We start from the raw sequence: 21335 nt of genomic DNA, 5'->3' as shown, positions 1-21335 counted from the left end.
GAATAGAGGTTTGAGCAAAATGCTCTGCAACATCAGCTAAAATAACTTCTTTCATATTTGTGTACAGCATATCAAAATTTATTTGAAAAATTTAAAATAAGCTTTAATCAGCTTGCATTTTAGCGACCGTAGTGAGACCATAACATAGCCATTCAATAATATCGATAACAGATAGCACGCACCATCGCTAGTTTTGATAGATATATAAATATGTTTTTGTTACTTTTACTAAAGCAACTGATGATAAACGCAAACGTGTAGACGAATGGAAATATCCATTAACGTTTTCGTATTCCTCCTCTACACTCTGGTCGTGATCTACCTTCAGCATTTTGTGAACAAGTACACAGAGTTCGTCCGCAGCCTCTAAATGTTGGGCCTTCAGTCATACGCCAGTTCCTCGGATGGAGAATCGGACCATGAGGACGCCGCCACAGCCACCACCAATTCAGAGTCCTCCGCTCCCATTCCGGATCACCTGCTGCCCGTCGACAAGACACACTCGCTATCCAATTCCATTGCTGTTTGTGCGGCGCCAACGGTGGTTCCCCTTGGAGCATCGGCAGTGCCCCGAACTCTGGATCCCACGCTCAAGGAGGTAACCTACAATCCGCGCTATGAGGAAATGTATGCTCCGGTAAAGGGTCCGGAGCATCCGGACCTCACCATGCAGCAGCGCGCTCCGCGGAACACCCTTGCCGGCTACGTAGAGAAGGCCCACATCAATGCCTTCGAATTTGAGAACCAGCGACGCACCTTTCACACCTACGGCTACGCATTGGACCCGAGCGTGGACGATCAGGCGGACGGCCAGTCTTTTGTGGGTGACCTGCAGTCCGCGTACGATGACAATGGCAAGACGGTGTTCGAGGCGCCCAAGGCAAAGAAACTGCGCAAGCAAGAGAAAAATGATAATCCCGAGGACATTGAGGGCTTTCTCGGTCCCTGGGGCAAGTTCGAGAACGAGGTGTCGGTGGCAAAGCCAAATGAACAGGAGCGCGCCGAACTGGACGAGCTGTTGTCGAAGCGGCATAAGCGCGGACGCATTCCCGAGGACAAGCCGCTCGAGGAGAAGTCTACACTGCACAGTGAGTTTAATCTAGTAGCCACCGAATATATATCGTTAATAATCTTTTCCTTTTTTGCTCCACAGTCAAGGATGCGTACGACTACCAGGGCCGCTCTTATTTGCACGCTCCTCATGATCTTGGCGTGAATCTACGATCGAATGCACCACCGACCAAATGCTTCCTGCCCAAGGCGCACATACATACCTGGTCGGGCCACAACAAGGGCATCTCCTCCATCCGATGGTTCCCTAAGACCGCTCATCTCCTGCTCTCCGGTTCGATGGACTGCCGGGTCAAACTGTGGGAGGTTTACGGCGAGCGACGCTGCATACGCACCTTCTCCGGTCATCGGCAGGCCATCAAGGACATTGCGTGGAACAACAGGGGTACCAACTTTCTGTCTGCTTCATATGATCGCTACATAAAGTTGTGGGATGCAGAAACGGGCGATGTAGTGTCCCGATTCACAACGCGTAAAATGCCTTTCTGTGTGAAATTCCATCCGGATAATAGCAAGCAACATTTGTTCGTTGCCGGCACTTCCGACAAGAAGATCATTTGCGTAAGTAAAATTTACAAAAGTAGATGCTCATATAACAATTGTTTTCCTATCAATTCGCAGTGGGACACTCGCAGCGGTGATATTGTACAGGAATATGACCGGCATTTGGGATCAGTGAGCACCATCACCTTTGTGGACGACAACCGACGGTTTGTGACCACTTCGGACGACAAATCGATGCGCATATGGGAGTGGGACATTCCTGTGGACATGAAGTACATTGCCGATCCCACTATGCATTCCATGCCGGCAGTCACATTGGCGCCCAATGGCAAATGGATGGCCTGCCAGTCGTTGGACAACAAGATCGTCATCTTCTCCGCCCTCAATCGCTTCAAGATGAACCGCAAAAAGACCTTCACCGGTCACATGGTCTCTGGCTACGCCTGCCAGCTGGACTTTTCGCCGGACATGAGCTACCTGGTGTCGGGCGATGGCGATGGCAAATGTTATATTTGGGACTGGAAGACGACGAAGATGTACAAGAAGTGGCAAGCGCACGACGGCGTCTGCATCAGTGCCCTCTGGCATCCGCACGAGGCCAGCAAAGTGGTCACCGCTGGCTGGGATGGCCAGATAAAATATTGGGACTAAAGGTCCCCACAAAATAAACTAGATAGATGTAAGCCAAACTGATGTGTAAATTGATTGATTATATTGCACACCCATTATGTTTGAATTGAGCTCATATAATTCATGTGGGATATATGCATGTGTATCAAGCCCAATTGAATTCTTAAGTTATTTATCCGTCCGGTTCCATAATATTCCCTGGACAAGCCTGTGCCTTTTATTTACCTTCAGTTGTGATAAGAGTCCGCATGCGCAGTGCATGTGAAATGGCAAACAACTCGACGGATGGTCCGCCCACCACCCTATGGCCCAGCCACCCCCACTTGCAAGCCAAAACATATGCGAGTAGTGCTGGCCAAAATCGATATTTTCCACGAAAGGCGCACAAACGTCGGGCGGATAGTGGAAGACTTGTCAATAATCCCTAAAAAAAACGTGAAAAAAGAGTTCTACGGCGTAGAGGAGATGCAGTAAAGAGCGACGGCTAGGTGGACACCGAGCATCAGCTAGACACCCGTAATTCCTGCCAGCGGCCATGGCCAAGCCCCACTCGGATGCGGATGCCTCTGGCCTGGGCTACGCCTACCAGCTGCCGTCCGGCGGGCTCCTGCTGCGCCTCAAATCGTCCCTTTCGCAGTTCAGCGATTTGTTCAGCGACTTCAGCAGGTACATCTCGCCCGCCTATCACCACGATCGCTGCGAGCGATCCGTCCACATGCGGCTCTACTCGATGCACAAGCGCGAGTTTGTCATGGTCTTCCTGGGATTCTTCACCTGCTTCGGTCTGGGCATCGTCATCGGGCTGACGGGACCGCCCATAACCAGCACTTCCTCGCTGACCGCCAAGCAGATTCTGGCGAACACCTCGCTGGCGCACAGCCCAACGGTCCTGGGGAAGGGACCCTTCGCCATGAAGTCGCCGCTGACCACCACATACTCGCAGCAAATGTGGCTGATAGTCAAGCTGGTGACGGACAACAACGATGGTGGGTCTTGTGATTACGACTGTTTTACTTATCTTATGTATATGACAATCATTCAGACGAGCGTTACGACAAGAGTTTCCAAGTGAGCGTCTCAATCGATGGCATAAACGAGCAGCACAAGCCCCAAAGTGTCCTTGGATCCGGAGTGGCTCACAACCGGACGCGGCACTTGGTCTGCGTACGCAACGACTGCGAGGAGTTCACGGTGATGCATCTGGGATTCCTCGACTATGCCCACTATATCATCACTGTGCGCTTCTACGGCTTGGAGTCATTCCATCAGAAGTATAATATACGCAGCATAACGTTTTACGTGAGTGGCATGGCATTTCCATCGTGGGTGGTGGTCACTAACTTTTCACTTTAGTTCAAGACTTACAGTCCGGACTTCACGCAGATTGAAATCTGGTTTAGGTGCATCTTTCTGCTGTTCACCTTCATTGTCATAGTAAGTGATTTGCAAATGGTTCTAGAAATATGGAATAATGCTATCTCTTTGCTTGCAGTGCTGGTATGCCCACACCTTGCGCAAGTATCCAATCTATGATTGGTCCATTGAGCAGCGATGGTTGTCGGTACTCCTGCCCCTGCTGCTTTTGTACGACAGTAGGTGTTTCATCCGGATTAGTTGGAGTCTATAGACTAATAATCTTCTACGCACAGATCCCTTCTTCCCGCTGATATTTTTGATGAACTCCTGGCTGCCTGGAATGCTGGACGCCATTCTGCAAGCCACGTTCCTTTGTGCTCTGCTTATGTTTTGGCTGTGCATCTACCATGGACTGCGACAGAACGAGCGCAGCTTCGTGCGGTTCTACCTGGTCAAGGTGATCGTCGTCCTGCCCATTTGGCTGTGCGCCATCGTCCTGGCCACGTGGGAGAAGTGCAACGAGCTGAGGGATCCCACATACAGTCACTTTGTGGATACGAAAAACTACAATGTGGGTATACATCATATACATACCAATGAAATGTAATAAGAAAACCAAATCATTCTTAGGGCTTCAAGATGTTCTTCTACATCGCCTGCTGCATGTATGTGCTCTATCTGCTGCTGTTGCTACTGCGGGCGTACACCGAGCTGCGCTCCATGCCGTACTTTGGTGAGACATAATGCAGGGTGCTCCCAGTCTGATCTTACGATATAATGCTTTATCCATTTCGCCAGATATGCGCTTGAAGTTCCTCACGCTGCTTATGCTGTTCGTCCTGTCCATATCCATCACGGTGACGACGTGTCGCTTTGGCTTCGGCATCCTGGAGGACAACTTTGTCGCCTCACTTAACACCACCTATCGCAGCTCTGCACAGTTTATGTGCTTCTACGGGCTGCTTAACTTTTACCTGTACACCATGGCGTATGTGTACTCGCCGGATGGACGGTTCGCCCAGGCGGAGCTGGCTGTCACCAAGGATAATCCGGCTATTTCCATGATCGACGATTCCGATGAGGATGTCGTCTACGGATCCGACGAGGAGTCACGGCGACCGCTCACCTCGGTGGGCGGCGGTGCTGGAAAGAACGACTACGACAGCGATTGATCCGCGTTTAAGTATCCGCGGGAGAACGAATACCCAAATGTTCCATAGCGCAACCGGAGTTATAGTGCTAAATGTGTACAAAGTATTCTCTAATATAATGCATAAATTAAACAAATTTCACAAATTAATCTCTGGTTGATCAATGAAACTGGAGAGGATAGAAATATGTTTAGTTATTCATGATTAAGCTGAATTCAAAAAAAAAAGTATAAATAAACCCAATATTTCGAGTTTTGTTGTATGAAAAGTATTTACAGTCGAGTTACCATATTCGCTAAGTGATTGCGTTCTCATTATTTTACTAGATAGTTTATTAGATAATTAACACATTTCGCCAGGTGATTTCAACTCGAGCGCATAGCAAACACCCTCTAGATGCCCTGGTTGATGCCCATTTTCGTCTTGGTGAGCAGACCCTCGTCGCCCATGTCTGCATTGTAGCCAGGACGGTACTTCATGCCGGGAGCCTATGTGCGAAGAAGAATGAATGTAAAAATAAATTGAACAGGGAAATTGAAACACCGCACTCACATTGAACCAGACATCACGCCAGACTTTGCCGTCGTCAGCGCTGCGCACCAGCTCCGGGACATCGAAACGCGGCACATTGAAGTAGTTCATCAGATCGGGCTTCTCGTGGCAGTACTTGATACGGGCCTCGCACCACTCGGGCTCCAGCGGGAAACGCCAGTCGAGCATCTTCTTGTTGTGAGAATCCGCCTCAAACTGGTCGAAGTCGATGCGTTCGATATCCTCCACCACAACCTCAGTCTCACCGCCGGCTGTCCAGTCGTAGATGAGCAGCTCGGCATGGGTGGAGATGTCCTTGAGGTACTGCTGCTTGTACAGCTGCTCCAAATCGCTCAAGTAGGCATCGCTGAACACCTTCGATTGCACCTCGTAGTCCACATTGCGTGCCTTGATCTGCTTCTTCACGGCATCGACCGGCAGGTCCAAGTAGATAACCAAATGCGGCTTCAGCAGCTCTCCAATGGTGTTCTGTCGGAGCTCATTGTACACGGAACGGGCACCGCGGGACAGATAACCCTGCCGAAACATGGCCTCCATGAAAACAAAGTCCGAGTAGGGGCTGCGCTCGAGGACGACACCCTGGCCGGTGCTTAGGATGTGCTGCAGGGCATCAATGTATTGCGAATAGCGCAGCATGTACATGCGGATTTGGAACTGGGCAGCCAGATCGTGGCTGGGGTCCAGGCAGAAATTGCGCACATCGTAGCTGCGGCAGCTAGGGGGCAACTGGGGATCCAACTTCCTCATGTCATAGCCGTACGAATTGATGTAAATTAGGTCCAGGTCCACTGCTGGATAGTACTGCATGTCCAGCTCCTCAGCCAGTTCCTTGGCGAACTTTGACTTGCCGGCCGCGATGGGTCCCTCCACACAGATCACCTTGGAGTTCTCGTCAAAACGCTTGGAGGTCTTGTCGAAAAAAGCATTGAACACGCTGTACTTCTTCGTCTTGTACGGATAGGGGGTGGCCTTGGGCACCCGGGGTCCACCTCGCATCGTCTTGCCGGAGATGCTGCATCGCTGCTGGAAGGCAGCGGGCAGGGCATTCGTCTGCGCCTGGAGAAGATTGGGCGACTGTGTGGCGCGGCTGACGAGCCGCACCAGTCCTACGCGGAACACGGCGGTCATTCTGAAAGGGATAACATGGGTCAGTACAAAAACAAAACACGATAATAACAATTATATCTGGTCCAGTGGCAATTTGTCGTGTGGTTACATCACAGGAGCTATGCAGGTAGTGCGGTAATCTCTGCTCTAAAACTGGAGATATGCGGATCTTTTCATTCCATCCTGCCGGCCAGCATTGCGGCGCTCCATAGATTTACCTAAATCGCAGGTTTTAATGCTCTATCCGGTCGTATTTACTCACTTTTCAATCTAAATATCGGAAGTCTACCCAAAAACAAATTTCGGGCTATGGTCGGTGTTGGAAAACGCCCCGAATAGGGATGTCAAGGCATCCGTTCAAATATCAAAAATGTACAATCAAAATTTTTACCAATGCTTTACTTGCGACTTTTCTCAGAAATAGAAGGAATGTCATATGAAATAAAACTTACCCCAAGTTTTTTAAACACTAGATATAACACTTGCAAAATAAGACTTGAATTTAAAAATGTATTTTCTTTTATTTTTAAAAATACCGCACAGCGACTACACAACACTGCACTGCAGAGCTGGGGTGTTTAACTACAACTTCATTTACTTGAAATATATTCAACAATGCTTTTCATTTGTAGACAGACACACCATAAACTCACATTGCCGTGCGGTGCGAGTTGATTTTTTAAATTTTTAACTTAACATATTGTCACTGTGCAGAAACAACTGGTACACTTTCCATCGGTCTGGCAGCTCTGACCACAACCTCGCTGCATTTTGGGCTCAAAAGTTCTAACGATGAACTAACGAAAATATTAATCAAAATTTAAGGCGACTGGCTCCAGGAGAAGATCGACAGATATCGAGAGTTGTGACCATTAGGATCGAGTAAGTCCTGGCGTTGGGGCCCAGCACTAGGAGCGTAACCCACTCCTTACAGTTACGCAACTGAGAGAACTAATGCGATTTTCCTCGTGACACAGATTTTGTTATTAACCAATCCCCAGCAAAAATGGGCAATACAGCTATCACCCGAGTGCAAATGGAGGCCACGAAGAGTGTGCCGGTGGACCACGCCAAGTACACGAGCGGCGGTGGTGCCCCGCCACCAGAATGCCCCATGCATCAGAAGCATGGAGATGCAAAATCGGCCTCCGCCGTGCCCCCACATCCCAAGATGCAGGCCGCTTCCGAGTGTCCGGTGCAGCACGACAACAGCGACGTTAATCCGCTGAATATGATGCCACCGGCAAACCAACAGCCGGCGGCAGATCAGCCCTTCCCACTGCCCACCGACCGCCAGACGTCGACCATTCCCAAAGTCACCGAGGATGGCAGCGTTCAATTCTGGCAGTATCCCAGCCAACAGATGTTCTGGAACGCCATGCTTCGCAAGGGCTGGCGCTGGAAGACCGAGGACGTATCGCAAAAGGACATGGGCGACATCATACGCATCCACAATGCCAACAACGAGCAGGCCTGGCAGGAGGTTCTCAAGTGGGAGGCGCTCCACGCCAAGGAATGTGGCAATCCGCGCCTCAAGAGCTTCGGTGGCAAGGCCAAGGACTTCAGTCCGCGCGCTCGATTCCGCAGCTGGCTGGGGTAGGTAGACTCCAAAGGGAAGATCCTACCTGAATTAATGTTCACATTGCCTTACAGATACGAGCTGCCATTCGATAGGCATGACTGGATAGTCGATCGCTGTGGCAAGGATGTGCGCTACGTCATTGACTACTACGACGGTGGACTGGTGGACAAGGACTACCGCTTTGCCCTGCTGGACGTGCGCCCAGCCATGGACTCCGTGGACAACGTTTGGGACAGAATGCGCGTAGCTTACATGCGCTGGAGGTACGAGCTGTTCGAGAAGTTTGGCAGCGCGGATGGCGGCAAAGTGACCGCTGGTAGCGACTAGGAGGAACGCATATTTAGATGATCGCTATAGGTACAAAATCGGCTTAAGTTATCGTGTGGATGGAAGAGGAGTTTGGTTAAATGCGTTTGACACTGCGAAGCGAAACGAAGTTGAGCCCTCTCTTTAAATAAATGTTGAATCTTGACTTCATAACACCAAAATTTGAATGTGGTTTTGATTTTTATTTTATCCTTTTACGGATTTCGAATTTTGCAGTAACGAGTTGTTAGCATTGTGAAGGAATATATTGCTTAATGTTTTTTTTTATTGATATATGTACATTTATTTATTGCGAAATTATGGCTAGTTACTAGTAAGAAAATGCCATTTATATGGCATGCCCCCCTGTGGCTTCAGGGGGTTAAGGTCTGGCAGTGTTGAAAAACGCGTGTGCCTTCTTTAACTGATTGCTGGTGCCCTCATTACGTGAGAATCGTTTTTGGCCACTGGAGCGTTAATTGGATAGCCGCGATAGATTCGGTCGACGTAAATCAGTCATAAATGCAAGCTGCCAGAATGAGGTTCGTTCAATACCTGCGAAGAGGTGACTTGGCCAAGCGACTTGGTCTGCTGTCCGAGGATCAAAAGTCGCTGGTGGAATTCGCCGGCTTGGAGGGTGTGCCCAGCGATCTGAAGACCCTGATTGCCCAGGATCCCAATCTGGAGGAATTGGCGAAGAAGGCGGAAAAGCAGCCGCGACTCGAGGTGAACGATGATGTCACCTTGCTGCCACCTATCACCGATCCCGGCAAGATCATCTGCATTGGTAAAGAATGAATTTACATGCATATGTATAAACATATGTAGGTGGACCCTGACCTCCAAATGACGTGTTTTCGATCTGCTGACAGGTCTGAACTACCAAGACCACTGCGATGAGCAGAACAAGCCGGCCCCCAAGGAACCCATGTTCTTTAGCAAGTTCAACAATGCCCTTGTGGGTCCTCAAGATAATGTCATCGCTCATGCGGCCAGCAGCGTAAGTGGAGCGAGAGATAACAAGAGATAGGCTCATCGAGATAACCAACCAAAAAAAAAAAATTCCACAGAAAATCGATTGGGAGGTTGAGCTGGTCTGTGTCATTGGCAAGGTCGCCCGCCAGGTGCCCAAATCCCAGGCCATGGACTATGTCTTCGGGTACTCGGTGGCCCAGGATATCTCCGCCCGCGACTGGCAGAAGGAACGCAACGGTGGTCAGTTCCTTATAGGCAAGTCGATGGACACTTTCCTGCCGCTGGGACCGGCTGTGGTGCACAAGAGTCTGGTGCCGGATGTTTACAACTTGAATCTGAAAACCTGGGTCAACGGCGTGGAGAAGCAGAACGGCAATACCGGCAGTCTGATCTTCAAGCTGGACGATGTGATCAATCGTCTGTCGCAGACCATTACCCTGCTGCCCGGCGACATCATAGTCACCGGAACGCCCAAGGGCGTGGGCATGCATCGCACTCCGCCGGAATTCCTCCAGCCCGGTGATGTCGTACAGTCGGAGATTGTTGGATTGGGCAAGCTGTGCAACAAGATTGTGGCCCCCTAGGGTTGTCACACCATTTGTCTTGTTGTGTTTGTATAGTTTGTGTTGTTAGTGAAACAATGGCATTTAATAGATTTTGTAGTTTTCAATGGATAAACTATAAACTATGTATTATCTTTGATTAGCCAGGTCACACCTTAAAGGTCTTTGACTGTGTGGCATAGTACTCGTTGCGGCTGTGATAGGGCTTATAGGGATCGTTGATGAAATGCTTTGGGCGCCGCCAATAGCTGGTGACCATCTTGTCCAGCAGCCAGCTCTGCGTGGCATTGGTGAAGACGTGCTGCTTTAGGCGGCGTCGTAAGGCTGCGGATTTCTTGAAGAGCTTCTTTTGGCGACCGGAATGGGTGCGTATCCAGGCGCCCCAGTCCAGGCGCTTAAAACGTTTCAGTACCGCTTTGACGGTCTTTCGTTTACCCTTCACCAGCGAGAACTTGGTTACGTTGCGTGTGTTTGATGGTGTTCCTGTGGCAGCGAGTACTCCCGGCAGCTGGAGGAGCTGGTGATGAGCAGGAGATGCCAGTGATGGCGTGGGCAACAGGCATGGACGGGATAGAGTCATTAAAGTGGCACGTTGTGTCCGCTGCACCAGAGGAATCAACGAAGCTGCAGCCGGCGACTGGCGGCAAACGCTTCGCAGCGCTGGAAGTTAAGGACAATTAAATTACCGTAAACTTGTAAACTCTATTAGCTGATTTTAATTTACCGCTTGTCACAAAAGTTCTTAGCATTTCACTTAAAACGATAAAGATAAACCTATAATTCCATACAAAACGCAGGTATTCTTCTTCTTTTCGAATCGCGTAACAGTCAGCTGTGTGCCATTCACAGCGAACAAACACAGTTTACCTTGCTATTGGAGATGGGAACCGGTCATCATAAGAAGTATCGAAAATGTTTTGGGATTCACCTAAGAATTGGTTCAAGTTCTATTTTTCGTTCATAACAATTAAGGCAAAATGATCCCTTAGCCATGTAATCCATTTGTAGAGCACTGAAAATTCTGACAATTTAAAACTTGTTATAAAAATTGTAGCTTAAACTTATGTGCCCATCTCCAAATCAAATGTATTTTGACTGGCCTATCGAGTACATGCGTATATGTTGCCGACACGTTTCCCATCAAAACACAAACCAAAATTGAGTGATCAAATTCGAGTGGCGCGGGCAAGCGAAGCGAAAAGGACGACGAGCAGCACGCAGGACACGTGTGCGTGTGCGTGTGAGTGTGGGGGATGGAAGAGGAAGCAGCAGCACTGGCCAGCCATTCACCCACCAGCGCTGACGCAGTCGAGCCAGCTTCGAACGTATTGGGCAATATTTAATTCACGCCGCCGGGACTTGAAATTTACGGTAGCCGAAGGAGCAGGAGCACGAGCAGAGCAGGATCCCAGCAAAATCAACACCATGTATCGGTTAGCGGTGCGAGATCAGTGCAAGTGCGCCCTGCAGGTGAATCTTTGACCCATTCATTTCTAGCTGTTTGATAACGTGAAAATCGATCGTCACGTTGCCCCACACCCCCGCGTGCCCACAAACAAGCGGTTGGCGAAAATACAACAAGAGGCGCTGGTTATGTCATCTACCAAGCCCAGGAATTGGGCGAAAAGCTCCAAAATTCCAGTTGTCCAAGGACGCGGGGGTGTCAACGGGCTGGCCAATTACCTTAAATGTGATGATCCTAAATGTTTGCCTTTCATTGCAACAGCGTACGCTGCAGCAGACGACCGCAAACAACAGGCAATTTGGCGGAAGCAGCAGCGGAAGTGGCAGCCGGGAGCAGGGCAGGCGGCAGGGGGAACAGCAAGGACAGCAAGGCGATCAAGGATATCAAGGATACCAGAGCCTGCCTCCGCCACCGCATATGCGCGAAGCTGGCTTCGGCAAAGTGGTCCTATTCGTCTCACCTCTGGCAGCTGTCGGCGGAGTCATCACCTACGCCAAGTAAATAGAGCCACAATAAAGGTTTAAGATAAGGACAGGCAGGTCCACCTGTAGATCAATACAAACTCGTACAAAACTACAGCCGAAACAATATTTGTGTTGCACCTGAAAAGCTTAAATGAACCATTGAATAATAAATAAATCAAATTCCAGATACGACGACGACTTCCGCAAGCTGGTGGAGAAGAATGTGCCCGGCGCAGGATCCGTCATCAAGGTGGCTCTGCAGGAGGAACCGCCATTCAAGGGCATCACCAAGAACGTCAACGATCAGATCGATAAGGTCAAGTCTGGCATCGAGACAGTGACGTCCACCGTAGACTCCGTTACCTCTAAGGTGACGGGCCTGTTTGGCGGCGGCAGCGGCGATGACAAGTCCAAGAAGTCCAAAGTGGAGCCCTTGAAGGCCAATCCAGCTGAGGAAACGAAACCCTCAAAGCCTAGCGAAGTCAGCCAGACTCAAGCGAAGCCAGTGTCGAAATCCGAGAAGCCAGCAGCAGCAGCGCCTACGCCCGCCGCCAAGCCTAAGGATAATCCACTGCCCCGCGATGTTGTTGAGCTGGAGAAAGCCATCGAGCTGTCTGCTCAATTGGCCGTCAAGGAGTACAACGTCGCTATTGGCGTTTTGAAGGGGTGAGCAATTCTCGTTAACTATTCGTTGCGTGATTTTAAATTTGAATATCGTTCAGGTTTAATGACGATGTCCGTAAGGTTGTAGACAAGGCCGTAGAGAATGGAGAGAACTCTCTTTGGACCACGCTAAAAAATCGCGCAAGTGCACGTGATACGGCAGTGGCTACGGCAGAGCGAGCAGCCCGTGAGGCTCAGGAGAAGATTGGTAAGTCCATCGTTTGCTAAATAGCTTCCATATATGAGTTACATTCGCTTCTATTAATTGTAGTCGCCTGCGAGATCGCCCTGAGTGCTGCGGCAACGGCCCAAAACGCAAAAAAAGTTGAGGCGGTGCGCGACAAGATCAAGAAGCTGGTGGACCACATTGGCAACGTCAAGGACGAGCTCTACCGGCACAAGGACACGGCCAGCGTGTCAGACAAGTACTGGCGCAATGTGGAGAAGGCGCGAAACTACTTCATTGACGAGATCGAGTCTATCTTCCCCGGCCTCAGTTTGGCGGATAAGAAACTTAATCTGTCAAAGGAGGACCTGGACTTGTTCATCCTGCACGCCTACACCCATGTCCTGGCCTACCAGAAGGAGCTGCAGCGCTTGCAAACCGATGGTGAGCTGCGCCTGAAGAGAGCTATTGACTCGGTTCGCGGCGACAACGATTCGGAGGCTTTGCGCGCCCAACTGGAATACCATTTGGAGGCCGAGCGGCGCAAGCTGGCCGTGGAAAATCAGAAGAAAATCTTCCACATCCACGCCGAGTCTGATAAGCTGTTGCGCCTGCAGCTTAAAAAACAAGCAGAGGCTCACGCCGATCACATAAAGGACATCGTGGCGCAGCGGGAGACCGATCTGACGCGAAGCTTTAAGCGTGAGCTTGAGGATAAGCTGGCGACTGAAAAGGCCAACTATAAGTTACAATTGGCCGCGATGCTCGGCAAGCTTCGCGGAATGGACGCGGCTCTGGCAGGTAAATTCAATGTTTTATACAATATCGGTTGAATGTTGCTAGTGTAGCCCGGCTAGATATATAATGGTTTTCAAACCTTTCCAAAACATGCTGCTACTTTAGAGATAGAGGATGAGTTTCAAGGTATATTCACCCTATAAGTAGGGTAGTACTTATCCCAACTTATTTTTGATTTAATCGAAATGTTTATTAACATTATATGCAACATTTTTGCAGAGCGTGCGGATGCAGAGCGTACTGCCAATCAGGCGCAGGCCCTTTGGGCCGCCTGCCAAGCTCTGTGGGCCTCCGTGCGCGCTGCCACTCCTGGCGTGCACTACAAGGACAGGTTGCGCCCGTTAAAGAACGAGATCAATGCCATTGCCAAGGTGGCTAGTAAGTTGAAACCTACAGTCCTACAGTTCGATTTCAGTGGCTAAATGCGTATGATTACAGAGGGTGACGACCTGGTGGCAGCTGTGCTGGAGAGTGTCCCGAAGGAGGCGCAGGAACGCGGTGTCTATCCAGAAGATGCGTTGCGCGAGCGTTTCCTGAATGTGGAGCGCGTGGCGCGACGATTGGCTTTGGTGCCCGAGGAAGGAGCCGGTCTGCCCATCTACTTCCTGTCCTATCTGCAATCGCTGTTCATCTTGCGACCCGATAATCCCATATCCAAGGACGAACTCGAGAACAAACCCTTCGACTATAGCAAACTGGACACCTACGATATCCTAAACAGGGCCAGGTCAGGCGATTGATTCATCCATTACTAGCGTTATATTGAAGATAGCCTTTATGTCTCACAGGTACCATGTGGATCGCAGCGACTTCTTGCAGGCGCTCAAGTACATGAATCTGCTGCAGGGTGCATCGCGCAAGATTGCCGGCGAGTGGATGAAGGAGGCTCGCCTCATGCTGGAGACCCAGCAGGCGGCCAACACCTTGATGGCCCACGCCGCTGCCAGCGGACTCTTGTATTTGTAGACTACGTCCTGTGTCCCCTTCCTCCAGAAACAAGATGATACACTTACTATTTGTTATTAGTCCAGGAGAAGATGGTACGATTACCAGCAATATGTAATTTGTCCAATTAGCGATCACAGTTGAAACGAAATAGCACTTATATAAATATATTTGTAACATTTTGTTTAGCTTCAATTATACAAATTAAACATAGAAACCATCATTATTAAATTCAAACCATAAATACTTTGGGGAGATCCTTGAGAATGCAATATGAAATATTACTGAAGCTGAAATTGGCAAGTTTTGTGTTTCTAGAGAACATTGTGATTAGTTCATAAATAAACATAAAGAACATCCACTTGTTGTTTAATTTAACAAACAAAGAAAATAAAAAAATAAAATAAAATTGATTAAAATATATGCCGAATGTAAAAATTCAAATAAAATGCATTAAAATTTCTCTGTTCTGAAAAGAAAGCATGGTAGGCAAGGCAAATGTATTCAAAAACAGGTTACTATGCGGTTGCCGCCAAATTTATTCATTAAATAATCGTATATGTTCGTTACTAATTTTCGAACGCCAAAATCGCGATAGTTGTTCGTTGGCCAGCACTGGACGCGCCAGTTTCGTGGGCGGCTGTCGCCAGCCCTGGTAGTCAGAGGCAATCAGCTGGTTTGCGTGGTCGATTTGGTCCTATTGAAATTTTCGGTTTGGCACCGGAGCAAAAATCACATCGCAATCAAATTTCGCGTGCCCGAAGGACACACTTTTGAGTTTGGAGCAACAGCCGGAAGATCTAGCGAACCGAATAGCAAAATGTCGATGTTGGCGAGAACAGTTGGACGCACGTTCATGCAGGTAAACGGCCATCCAAACCGCAGCTCTTACATAAACACTCGGCCGCGACGCGCTGTGCGAATATTTCTGCGCTGAGGCCCAATTCTTATACGTTTCTATTTTTTTGAGGTTATAATCCTAGCCAGCCTTAACGATTCCATTACATTCTCCTCGTTTTAGGCTGCGGCAGCACGTAGTCTGCACACGACGTCGACGGTTCGGGCTACGGTGAGTTAAATGCGCTTATTAAGCGACATCGGATATAACCGGAAACTAATTGATCTTGCAGGATAACTACGGCGCCAACAGGACCACCTGCACACTGATTCCCGGCGACGGTGTGGGTCCCGAGCTGGTCTACTCCCTCCAGGAGGTCTTCAAGGTAGCTATCCATACAGCAAGATGCCATCATTCACATGCAGTATTCCAATGCGACTTTATTCGCTGTCGATGGCGAAGCAGACTTATAAATCTATACTCTTTCGTCTCTTGCTCTCCTTAAAAAAGGGTATTAAAGCTTAGAAACACTACCAGCTTGGTTTCCTATTCAATAGAAAAGCTTATTTTTAAGATATATATTCATTTTCAAGCTCGTAAGTCTGCGTTTAGTTAGAATCTATTAGATTCCAAAAGCACAGGGCTCTAAAAGTTAGTGAATATATTTAACTCTTTACAGAGCACATTTATTTGATAACACTTCCATTTTTCCCGATCACGAGTGTTTTAATTATATAAATGAAAACATCAAACTTATCTGTATCGTAAAGATATGTGATAAGTGGCTACTTGAAAATATTAGCGTTTTCGGGATTTCCGTTTTAACTAAAAATACATGTTCATACATACGGGTTTAACTATTTAGATAGTCCTAACCTTGTGCGACTAAATTGAAAAATGCTATGTAAATTCCATAACTTTTGAAGCCAAGACAATATGCATAATTATCTTATCTTGTCGTTCAGGCAGCCAGCGTTCCCGTGGACTTCGAGTGCTACTTCCTTTCCGAAATCAATCCAGTGCTCAGTGCCAAACTGGAGGATGTTGTGGCCTCCATTCAGAAAAACAAAGTGTGCATTAAGGTAAGTTTGCAACACGATAAAATAGTGTGATAAAATCTAAACAATGCGCTCCTTCAGGGCGTTTTGGCCACACCCGACTACAGCAATGTGGGTGACCTGCAGACCCTCAACATGAAGCTCCGCAACGACCTGGACCTGTACGCCAATGTGGTGCATGTGCGCAGCTTGCCCGGTGTCAAGACCCGCCACACCAACATCGACACTGTGATTATTCGCGAGCAGACGGAGGGTGAGTACTCGGCGTTGGAGCACGAGTCGGTACCCGGCATTGTGGAGTGCCTGAAGATTATCACCGCCAAGAAGTCCATGCGCATCGCCAAGTTCGCCTTCGACTATGCCACGAAGAACCAGCGCAAGAAGGTCACCGCCGTGCACAAGGCGAACATCATGAAGCTGGGTGACGGCCTCTTCCTACGCTCCTGCGAAGAGGTTTCCCGGCTCTATCCTCGCATCCAGTTTGAGAAGATGATCGTGGACAACACGACCATGCAGATGGTTTCCAACCCCAACCAGTTCGACGTGATGGTCACCCCCAACCTCTATGGTGCCATTGTGGACAATCTGGCCAGTGGTCTCGTGGGCGGTGCTGGTGTCGTTGCTGGTGCCTCCTACTCCTCGGAATCCGTCGTCTTTGAGCCGGTAAGATTCGCCATAAAGGCATAAAGATAATCCATAAGATAATTTTTAAACTCTGATTTACACGATTCTCGAGCCGAGTAGTGCGAATCCACTTCAGATTCTTCTTATCTCTAATTCCGATTTCCGATTGCAGGGTGCACGTCACACCTTCGCCGAGGCTGTGGGCAAGAACGTGGCTAATCCCACTGCCATGCTGCTCTGCGGCGTGAAGCTGTTGCGCCACATCAACCTGCCCACCTACGGCGAGATCATCCAGAATGCCATCAACAAGGTGCTGAACGATGGCAAGGTGCGTACCAAGGATCTGGGCGGACAATCGACCACGCAGGACTTTACCCGCGCCATCATCCTGAACATGTCCTAGATGGGCACCACTGTCATCGCCGGTGCGATCAGCAAGTCTACAACATAATGGGCAACAACGTTGGCGCTTATATAATGGACATTAGACAGTTTCTGTTGTTGCCACACCTAAATTTTGAATTGTTGAAAGAAACACCTTGAAAGTTCTTAGTTATCCTATTACGTCCAATTTTTTATTTGTCCCGATGTCTTCAGTGCATTCATTTGAGTATTATTTCCGGCGAATATTTAAGTTTAGTCCAATTGAAACGCCTGCAGACCCGCCCCGAATCCAAAAGTCGCGAATTCTTTAGTTTTACCAATTGGCAGTAATACATCGATCCTTGATTATGTTGTAATTATTTACGTATTATTTTTCCCCCCATTTTGATTTCGCAAAGATCCTAATTTACGGTCGACTTATATTTTATGTTTAACCCGTTGAAAAGCAAACAAAAAAAAACCGAAAACAAATGATATTGCTAAACCAATTAACTGATAGCGGACGGCTTTGAGTGGACCCACTCCACTGGAGCTGTGAGAAAGATAACAATAAACTCAAATCTAAATTAATTATTATTTAAAAGCCATTGTCAGTTCGAGCTGTCTAAATTTTAAGTAATACAAACAAAAGAAAAAAAAACCCAAACATATTTCACAAACTTTTTTTTGACTGGAATGGAAATCCGAAGGTGATTTCCTCGCTAATCCCAACTCCTGTGCCACTTCGGCAGGGAATCCAATACCGGATGGACCCGATGTTTTTTAGGAAACCAAAGACAAATTTATTCGAAAAGTCGATACCAAATGTAGCCGAAATAAAAAACTTAGAACACCAATAAGGACGGTAATGATTATGGAGACGACACCCAGTCCCCGTCCGGCTCCCATTATTATCCACCCTTTGGCTTGGCCAGCTCGATGAGGCGTGGCGAGGCTTTGGCCTTCAGAGCCGCCGGCGATATGGCAAACGGATTCTCCCGGATGTGCGTGTTCTCGAACTCCTTGGGCTCCGCCAGCTCCTTGATCCGCGTGCTCGCCTTGTATTTGAGCGCGTTTGGCGCGATCCCGAAGGGATTCTCCTTGACGTCCGCCAGTCCCTGGTTGGCATCGCGCGTGGTCAGTGGCTCGGACATCTCCTTGATGCGGGCACTCGCTAAAGTGGAGCAATGCCAGGTGCTGCATTATTAAAAGATCAAAGAAAGTTGAGTGCGTAACTTACGCTTGTAGCGAAGGGCATTGGGCGAAACCTTCTCCGGATTCTCGTTGATGTGGACGTTATCCCGCACGACAGGCTGCGATATTTGCTTGATCCGCTTGGTCGCCTTGTAGTCCTTCATCTGGGAGGTCAGCTCCCACTTGGGCTTGATCTCCTCCAAATAGGCCTTGGGACTGGCCAGCTGCTTGAGACGCACGGGGTCGAACTCGCCCGCTCCGCGATCCTAAATGAAATGGGATGTTATCAGTTTTATCAGCTGCATATAGTTTGCATAGTTGTGATTAACTTACCGGCTTTGGAACCTTTGGTGCTTGTTTTGGTTTCGCCAACTTTTCGATGTACTTCTCGTGCTTGGCCAGCTGCTTCTCCGTCTTCTTCTTCTTCTTCTTCCTGCAAGCACACAGGATAATAGGTTTATAAATAATAATGAACATAAGATATATTAACTTACGGCTTAACCAAGGGCTGGATATTCGTGAGACGACTGTACAGCGATAGATAGCTGTAGCGAAGCCACCTGTTCAGTATGGACTCCCCAATGGAGTCGCCCGCCAGGATGGCCGTCCGCCGCCGGTGAAGCAATCGACGGACGGTGGGCAGAGCCAGTTGCTCGGTGCGCGTGTGATTCTGGGCGTCACATGGTCGCACCATCTCGATGGACTTGGGAAAGGAGCAGGCGCACTTGGGCACAAAGCGGCAGGTGCGTCGCCTGGGTATGGCCATTTCCATCAGTCGCCGGCGCTTGACGAACATGCGCTCGTGGCGATGCGTCAGTTTGTCCAGCTCCTGGCCAATGTCCCGCACGAAGCACTCGGCATCGTAGGGAATGGGATCCCGGATGGGACAGCAGTCCGGACGGACGCAGTCCTTCAGCTGCAGACAGGTGGTCACCGTCGGGCTGAGGTCACACTTCAGTCCTTGGATGGTCATTCTGTGGATTTCCGAATTTTGGCGCACTACTTCAAACCAATTAATGCTAACTTTTTTATTCGCTTTTGATAAAAAACATCTACGTTTATCTGAACGAGTCGAAAGATAACTTCATCTGGAGAATTTTTTGTGGCAACTAAGTAGAGAAATTTTGGGATTTGACAGCAAATGAAATACATATATTTTTCGCCATTAGCCAAGATTTTTAAATTCTCACCGAAGCTATTATTTTAAAATGAAAATATTGCAATGAAAAGACGTTGTTAATCTTTAATTAATGTTTTATTGACAGTATTCATAAAAATACTGAGAGTATGCTCCAAGTTCACATCATTACAAGTTAATAGTTTGGTTTGGGGCTTGCATTCCGACTGTCCCAGCGGCAAGTTGTTAATTTTTTAGTTTGCTCTTGGACAGCTAACGTATACCCTCTATTTTTGCTCATTCTGTTCACATATACACAAATCTCATCCTTTTCTTAAGCAATTTTTGCCCGTGTCCTTGACGTTTGTTCTCAACTGGTTTCGGTTGGTTTTTTATGCTTTTTTACAATGTTTTTGCTTGGGTTAATGTAGTGTATCTCGTTACTCTGGTTGCAATTCAATTGGAATTCAGCAGTTCAGCACATGTTCTTATTTGTTCATTATTATTGGCTTCAAATTTGGTGATCGATTTATTCGTTTGTCTTGCGAACAAAATGTACATAACTTGGAAACGAAAGGGATAAGCATAAGGTTAATAATAATTGTTATACACCCACATCGAACTTACGAACTTATGCAATACACTCATACCATACACAAATATGTACTATAAATTTGAATTTAGCATTTACTAGGTCATTTTTTGGTTGACAAAAATTTTGCTAATTTGAATTTACCTTATTTGGTTTGTTTTTTCTTTTTTTTCATTTTCATTTGATATTCGATTTGTTGGGAATCCCACTTGGCATTCGCTTTTTTTATTTACACAAAAGGTCACCGCCAAAGCGAAATAATAATTAGTTCTATGTAAATTGGGGGGTTTCTCCATTTTCAATCAATTTTTGCCATCGAAATATGTATTTCTTTTTACACTTAATCCAGTTTTAGTTTGTTAATTTCCTCGCATATCGTATACATTGTTTTTGACTTACAAATACAAGTTTAATCAGAATTTATCCAAAGTTTGCATGGCCTGAAGTTTTCACTGCATTTAGATATTTTGCTCTTGTTGCTTTAGAATCTAAAGTTTAGGTTTACTTTTTGACACGCTAAATGTATATAATATATGTATATAGATTACCAAAAGGGTTGCTCCTTCATTTATGTACACACATACGATTTTCCGGTTCTGCATAATTTAGCATAGTTTCACAATTTTTGTTCGCAATTTCTAACTCGATTTTTGCCTTTTTTTTTTTTAAGATATGCCTCAAAACTTGATTTAGCTTTAGTTTTCCACGTCACACGGCCTGTGCTTTTTTGTTTACATTTTAGTATTGATTTCATTAATAATTTCTTTAATTTAAGTTTAAATCATTTCTCCTTTTAGTTGGTCCCTGAAGCTGTGTTGAGTTTAGATGTACGATTTCTTTGGCTCGCCTGTGTAGTTAGTGCCATTTTTCATTTTTGTTCGAAAAATTCCAAAATTTTTCAGTGGGTTGGAGCCGAAACTATTTTCGAAAGTGTTGAGAATCAACTTAAGAAGTGAACTAAAAATCAAACTCAATTAACCGAAACTAAAGTTTCAATTGCCTTTTATTGTTGTTGTTGTTATGGTTGTTGTTGTTGTTGGGAATTGCATCTGTTGAGTGCCAATTGATATTGTTGTTGTTGTAGTTGTTGTTGCTCATCTCTTGCATGTGAAAATGGAGCAAATATTGGCCACGTTAGTAGGGCGAAGGGTTTTTCCGCCTGCTACCATGGCCAATATTTACTTTGGGCTATTGTTCAGTTAATTCATATTCGTGTCATCTGTCAATTATAACTATTGCGTATAATGGTAT

At 47.4% G+C, this 21335-nt stretch overlaps 10 protein-coding genes across 12 annotated transcripts; 7 read left to right on the top strand and 3 right to left on the bottom strand.

Annotated features, from left to right (window-relative positions):
* The first annotated feature begins 179 nt into the window (after nt 1–179).
* LOC116801611 lies at nt 180–398 on the top strand. The gene has a single exon (XM_032722213.1). The coding sequence runs from the start codon at nt 266–268 to the stop codon at nt 368–370; it is 105 nt and encodes a 34-aa protein (XP_032578104.1). The 5' UTR covers nt 180–265; the 3' UTR covers nt 371–398.
* On the top strand, nt 351–2311 carry LOC6607372 (pre-mRNA-processing factor 17). The gene is made up of 3 exons (XM_002032109.2): nt 351–1088; nt 1154–1632; nt 1693–2311. The coding sequence occupies exons 1-3, from the start codon at nt 371–373 to the stop codon at nt 2224–2226; spliced, it is 1731 nt and encodes a 576-aa protein (XP_002032145.1). The 5' UTR covers nt 351–370; the 3' UTR covers nt 2227–2311.
* A 97-nt stretch (nt 2312–2408) lies between these two features.
* Nucleotides 2409–4955, top strand: LOC6607371 (transmembrane protein 181). Its single transcript, XM_002032108.2, has 7 exons — nt 2409–3191; nt 3248–3504; nt 3559–3639; nt 3698–3797; nt 3855–4132; nt 4192–4294; nt 4360–4955. Exons 1-7 carry the CDS (start codon nt 2741–2743, stop codon nt 4731–4733), a joined length of 1644 nt encoding a protein of 547 aa, XP_002032144.1. The 5' UTR covers nt 2409–2740; the 3' UTR covers nt 4734–4955.
* Nucleotides 4956–5015: 60 nt separating this feature from the next.
* LOC6607370 (NADH dehydrogenase [ubiquinone] 1 alpha subcomplex subunit 10, mitochondrial) lies at nt 5016–6737 on the bottom strand. The gene is made up of 3 exons (XM_002032107.2): nt 6634–6737; nt 5265–6393; nt 5016–5200 (listed from the first exon to the last, which is right to left on the bottom strand). The coding sequence occupies exons 2-3, from the start codon at nt 6390–6392 to the stop codon at nt 5105–5107; spliced, it is 1224 nt and encodes a 407-aa protein (XP_002032143.1). The 5' UTR covers nt 6393; nt 6634–6737; the 3' UTR covers nt 5016–5104.
* A 359-nt stretch (nt 6738–7096) lies between these two features.
* LOC6607369 (cytochrome c-type heme lyase) lies at nt 7097–8441 on the top strand. Of its 2 annotated transcripts, none has more exons than XM_002032106.2 (3): nt 7097–7253; nt 7373–7967; nt 8025–8441. In XM_002032106.2, exons 2-3 carry the CDS (start codon nt 7378–7380, stop codon nt 8278–8280), a joined length of 846 nt encoding a protein of 281 aa, XP_002032142.1. In that variant the 5' UTR covers nt 7097–7253; nt 7373–7377; the 3' UTR covers nt 8281–8441. The 2 variants fall into 2 exon arrangements, with proteins under 2 accessions (XP_002032142.1, XP_032578103.1); XM_032722212.1 differs by having other exon boundaries at nt 7098–7253; nt 7349–7967.
* Nucleotides 8442–8677: 236 nt separating this feature from the next.
* Nucleotides 8678–9912, top strand: LOC6607368 (fumarylacetoacetate hydrolase domain-containing protein 2). The gene is made up of 3 exons (XM_002032105.2): nt 8678–9046; nt 9132–9259; nt 9330–9912. The coding sequence occupies exons 1-3, from the start codon at nt 8782–8784 to the stop codon at nt 9816–9818; spliced, it is 882 nt and encodes a 293-aa protein (XP_002032141.2). The 5' UTR covers nt 8678–8781; the 3' UTR covers nt 9819–9912.
* LOC6607366 (39S ribosomal protein L35, mitochondrial) lies at nt 9861–10640 on the bottom strand. The gene is made up of 2 exons (XM_002032103.2): nt 10522–10640; nt 9861–10457 (listed from the first exon to the last, which is right to left on the bottom strand). The coding sequence occupies exons 1-2, from the start codon at nt 10544–10546 to the stop codon at nt 9946–9948; spliced, it is 537 nt and encodes a 178-aa protein (XP_002032139.1). The 5' UTR covers nt 10547–10640; the 3' UTR covers nt 9861–9945.
* A 223-nt stretch (nt 10641–10863) lies between these two features.
* On the top strand, nt 10864–14601 carry LOC6607365 (MICOS complex subunit Mic60). 2 transcript variants are annotated; one of them, XM_032722211.1, is made up of 9 exons: nt 10864–11267; nt 11524–11759; nt 11913–12392; nt 12449–12597; nt 12661–13356; nt 13459–13479; nt 13573–13731; nt 13792–14080; nt 14142–14601. In XM_032722211.1, exons 1-9 carry the CDS (start codon nt 10917–10919, stop codon nt 14317–14319), a joined length of 2559 nt encoding a protein of 852 aa, XP_032578102.1. In that variant the 5' UTR covers nt 10864–10916; the 3' UTR covers nt 14320–14601. The 2 variants fall into 2 exon arrangements, with proteins under 2 accessions (XP_032578102.1, XP_002032138.2); XM_002032102.2 differs by lacking the exon at nt 13459–13479.
* Nucleotides 14602–14961: 360 nt separating this feature from the next.
* On the top strand, nt 14962–17778 carry LOC6607364 (isocitrate dehydrogenase [NAD] subunit beta, mitochondrial). The gene is made up of 6 exons (XM_002032101.2): nt 14962–15160; nt 15320–15367; nt 15429–15521; nt 16102–16218; nt 16276–16857; nt 16991–17778. Exons 1-6 carry the CDS (start codon nt 15119–15121, stop codon nt 17219–17221), a joined length of 1113 nt encoding a protein of 370 aa, XP_002032137.1. The 5' UTR covers nt 14962–15118; the 3' UTR covers nt 17222–17778.
* On the bottom strand, nt 17543–19585 carry LOC6607363. The gene is made up of 4 exons (XM_002032100.2): nt 18870–19585; nt 18709–18808; nt 18422–18641; nt 17543–18355 (listed from the first exon to the last, which is right to left on the bottom strand). The coding sequence occupies exons 1-4, from the start codon at nt 19346–19348 to the stop codon at nt 18093–18095; spliced, it is 1062 nt and encodes a 353-aa protein (XP_002032136.1). The 5' UTR covers nt 19349–19585; the 3' UTR covers nt 17543–18092.
* Between the last annotated feature and the right edge of the window lie 1750 nt (nt 19586–21335).

This window comes from Drosophila sechellia, chromosome 3R (assembly GCF_004382195.2).
Source record: "Drosophila sechellia strain sech25 chromosome 3R, ASM438219v1, whole genome shotgun sequence".
Lineage (NCBI taxonomy): Eukaryota > Metazoa > Arthropoda > Insecta > Diptera > Drosophilidae > Drosophila > Drosophila sechellia.
This window is presented reverse-complemented; position numbering and strand designations above follow the sequence as displayed.

What these genes read in the sequence shown, in the direction of transcription:
- LOC6607363 (XM_002032100.2), bottom strand. Translation starts at nt 19,348, where the DNA reads ATGACCATCCAAGGACTGAAGTGTGACCTCAGCCCGACGGTGACCACC. An exon ending in ATCCAGCCCTTGGTTAAGCC is followed by an intron (nt 18,809 to 18,869) that starts GTAAGTTAATAT and finishes GTGTGCTTGCAG; the next exon opens with GAAGAAGAAGAAGAAGAAGA. An exon ending in CAATGCCCTTCGCTACAAGC is followed by an intron (nt 18,356 to 18,421) that starts GTAAGTTACGCA and finishes GCTCCACTTTAG; the next exon opens with CGAGTGCCCGCATCAAGGAG.
- LOC116801611 (XM_032722213.1), top strand. Translation starts at nt 266, where the DNA reads ATGGAAATATCCATTAACGTTTTCGTATTCCTCCTCTACACTCTGGTC.
- LOC6607368 (XM_002032105.2), top strand. Translation starts at nt 8,782, where the DNA reads ATGCAAGCTGCCAGAATGAGGTTCGTTCAATACCTGCGAAGAGGTGAC. An exon ending in CGGCAAGATCATCTGCATTG is followed by an intron (nt 9,047 to 9,131) that starts GTAAAGAATGAA and finishes ATCTGCTGACAG; the next exon opens with GTCTGAACTACCAAGACCAC. An exon ending in TCGCTCATGCGGCCAGCAGC is followed by an intron (nt 9,260 to 9,329) that starts GTAAGTGGAGCG and finishes AAAATTCCACAG; the next exon opens with AAAATCGATTGGGAGGTTGA.
- LOC6607364 (XM_002032101.2), top strand. Translation starts at nt 15,119, where the DNA reads ATGTCGATGTTGGCGAGAACAGTTGGACGCACGTTCATGCAG. An exon ending in TTGGACGCACGTTCATGCAG is followed by an intron (nt 15,161 to 15,319) that starts GTAAACGGCCAT and finishes TCCTCGTTTTAG; the next exon opens with GCTGCGGCAGCACGTAGTCT. An exon ending in CCCTCCAGGAGGTCTTCAAG is followed by an intron (nt 15,522 to 16,101) that starts GTAGCTATCCAT and finishes CTTGTCGTTCAG; the next exon opens with GCAGCCAGCGTTCCCGTGGA.
- LOC6607366 (XM_002032103.2), bottom strand. Translation starts at nt 10,546, where the DNA reads ATGCTAAGAACTTTTGTGACAAGCG. An exon ending in AAGAACTTTTGTGACAAGCG is followed by an intron (nt 10,458 to 10,521) that starts GTAAATTAAAAT and finishes CTTAACTTCCAG; the next exon opens with CGCTGCGAAGCGTTTGCCGC.
- LOC6607372 (XM_002032109.2), top strand. Translation starts at nt 371, where the DNA reads ATGTTGGGCCTTCAGTCATACGCCAGTTCCTCGGATGGAGAATCGGAC. An exon ending in GGAGAAGTCTACACTGCACA is followed by an intron (nt 1,089 to 1,153) that starts GTGAGTTTAATC and finishes TTTGCTCCACAG; the next exon opens with TCAAGGATGCGTACGACTAC. An exon ending in CCGACAAGAAGATCATTTGC is followed by an intron (nt 1,633 to 1,692) that starts GTAAGTAAAATT and finishes ATCAATTCGCAG; the next exon opens with TGGGACACTCGCAGCGGTGA.
- LOC6607369 (XM_002032106.2), top strand. Translation starts at nt 7,378, where the DNA reads ATGGGCAATACAGCTATCACCCGAGTGCAAATGGAGGCCACGAAGAGT. An exon ending in CGATTCCGCAGCTGGCTGGG is followed by an intron (nt 7,968 to 8,024) that starts GTAGGTAGACTC and finishes ATTGCCTTACAG; the next exon opens with ATACGAGCTGCCATTCGATA.
- LOC6607371 (XM_002032108.2), top strand. Translation starts at nt 2,741, where the DNA reads ATGGCCAAGCCCCACTCGGATGCGGATGCCTCTGGCCTGGGCTACGCC. An exon ending in TGTTCACCTTCATTGTCATA is followed by an intron (nt 3,640 to 3,697) that starts GTAAGTGATTTG and finishes CTTTGCTTGCAG; the next exon opens with TGCTGGTATGCCCACACCTT. An exon ending in CCTGCTGCTTTTGTACGACA is followed by an intron (nt 3,798 to 3,854) that starts GTAGGTGTTTCA and finishes TTCTACGCACAG; the next exon opens with ATCCCTTCTTCCCGCTGATA.
- LOC6607370 (XM_002032107.2), bottom strand. Translation starts at nt 6,392, where the DNA reads ATGACCGCCGTGTTCCGCGTAGGACTGGTGCGGCTCGTCAGCCGCGCC. An exon ending in GGCGTGATGTCTGGTTCAAT is followed by an intron (nt 5,201 to 5,264) that starts GTGAGTGCGGTG and finishes CTTCGCACATAG; the next exon opens with GCTCCCGGCATGAAGTACCG.
- LOC6607365 (XM_032722211.1), top strand. Translation starts at nt 10,917, where the DNA reads ATGTTGCCGACACGTTTCCCATCAAAACACAAACCAAAATTGAGTGAT. An exon ending in GGAGTCATCACCTACGCCAA is followed by an intron (nt 11,760 to 11,912) that starts GTAAATAGAGCC and finishes ATCAAATTCCAG; the next exon opens with ATACGACGACGACTTCCGCA. An exon ending in GATATCCTAAACAGGGCCAG is followed by an intron (nt 14,081 to 14,141) that starts GTCAGGCGATTG and finishes TATGTCTCACAG; the next exon opens with GTACCATGTGGATCGCAGCG.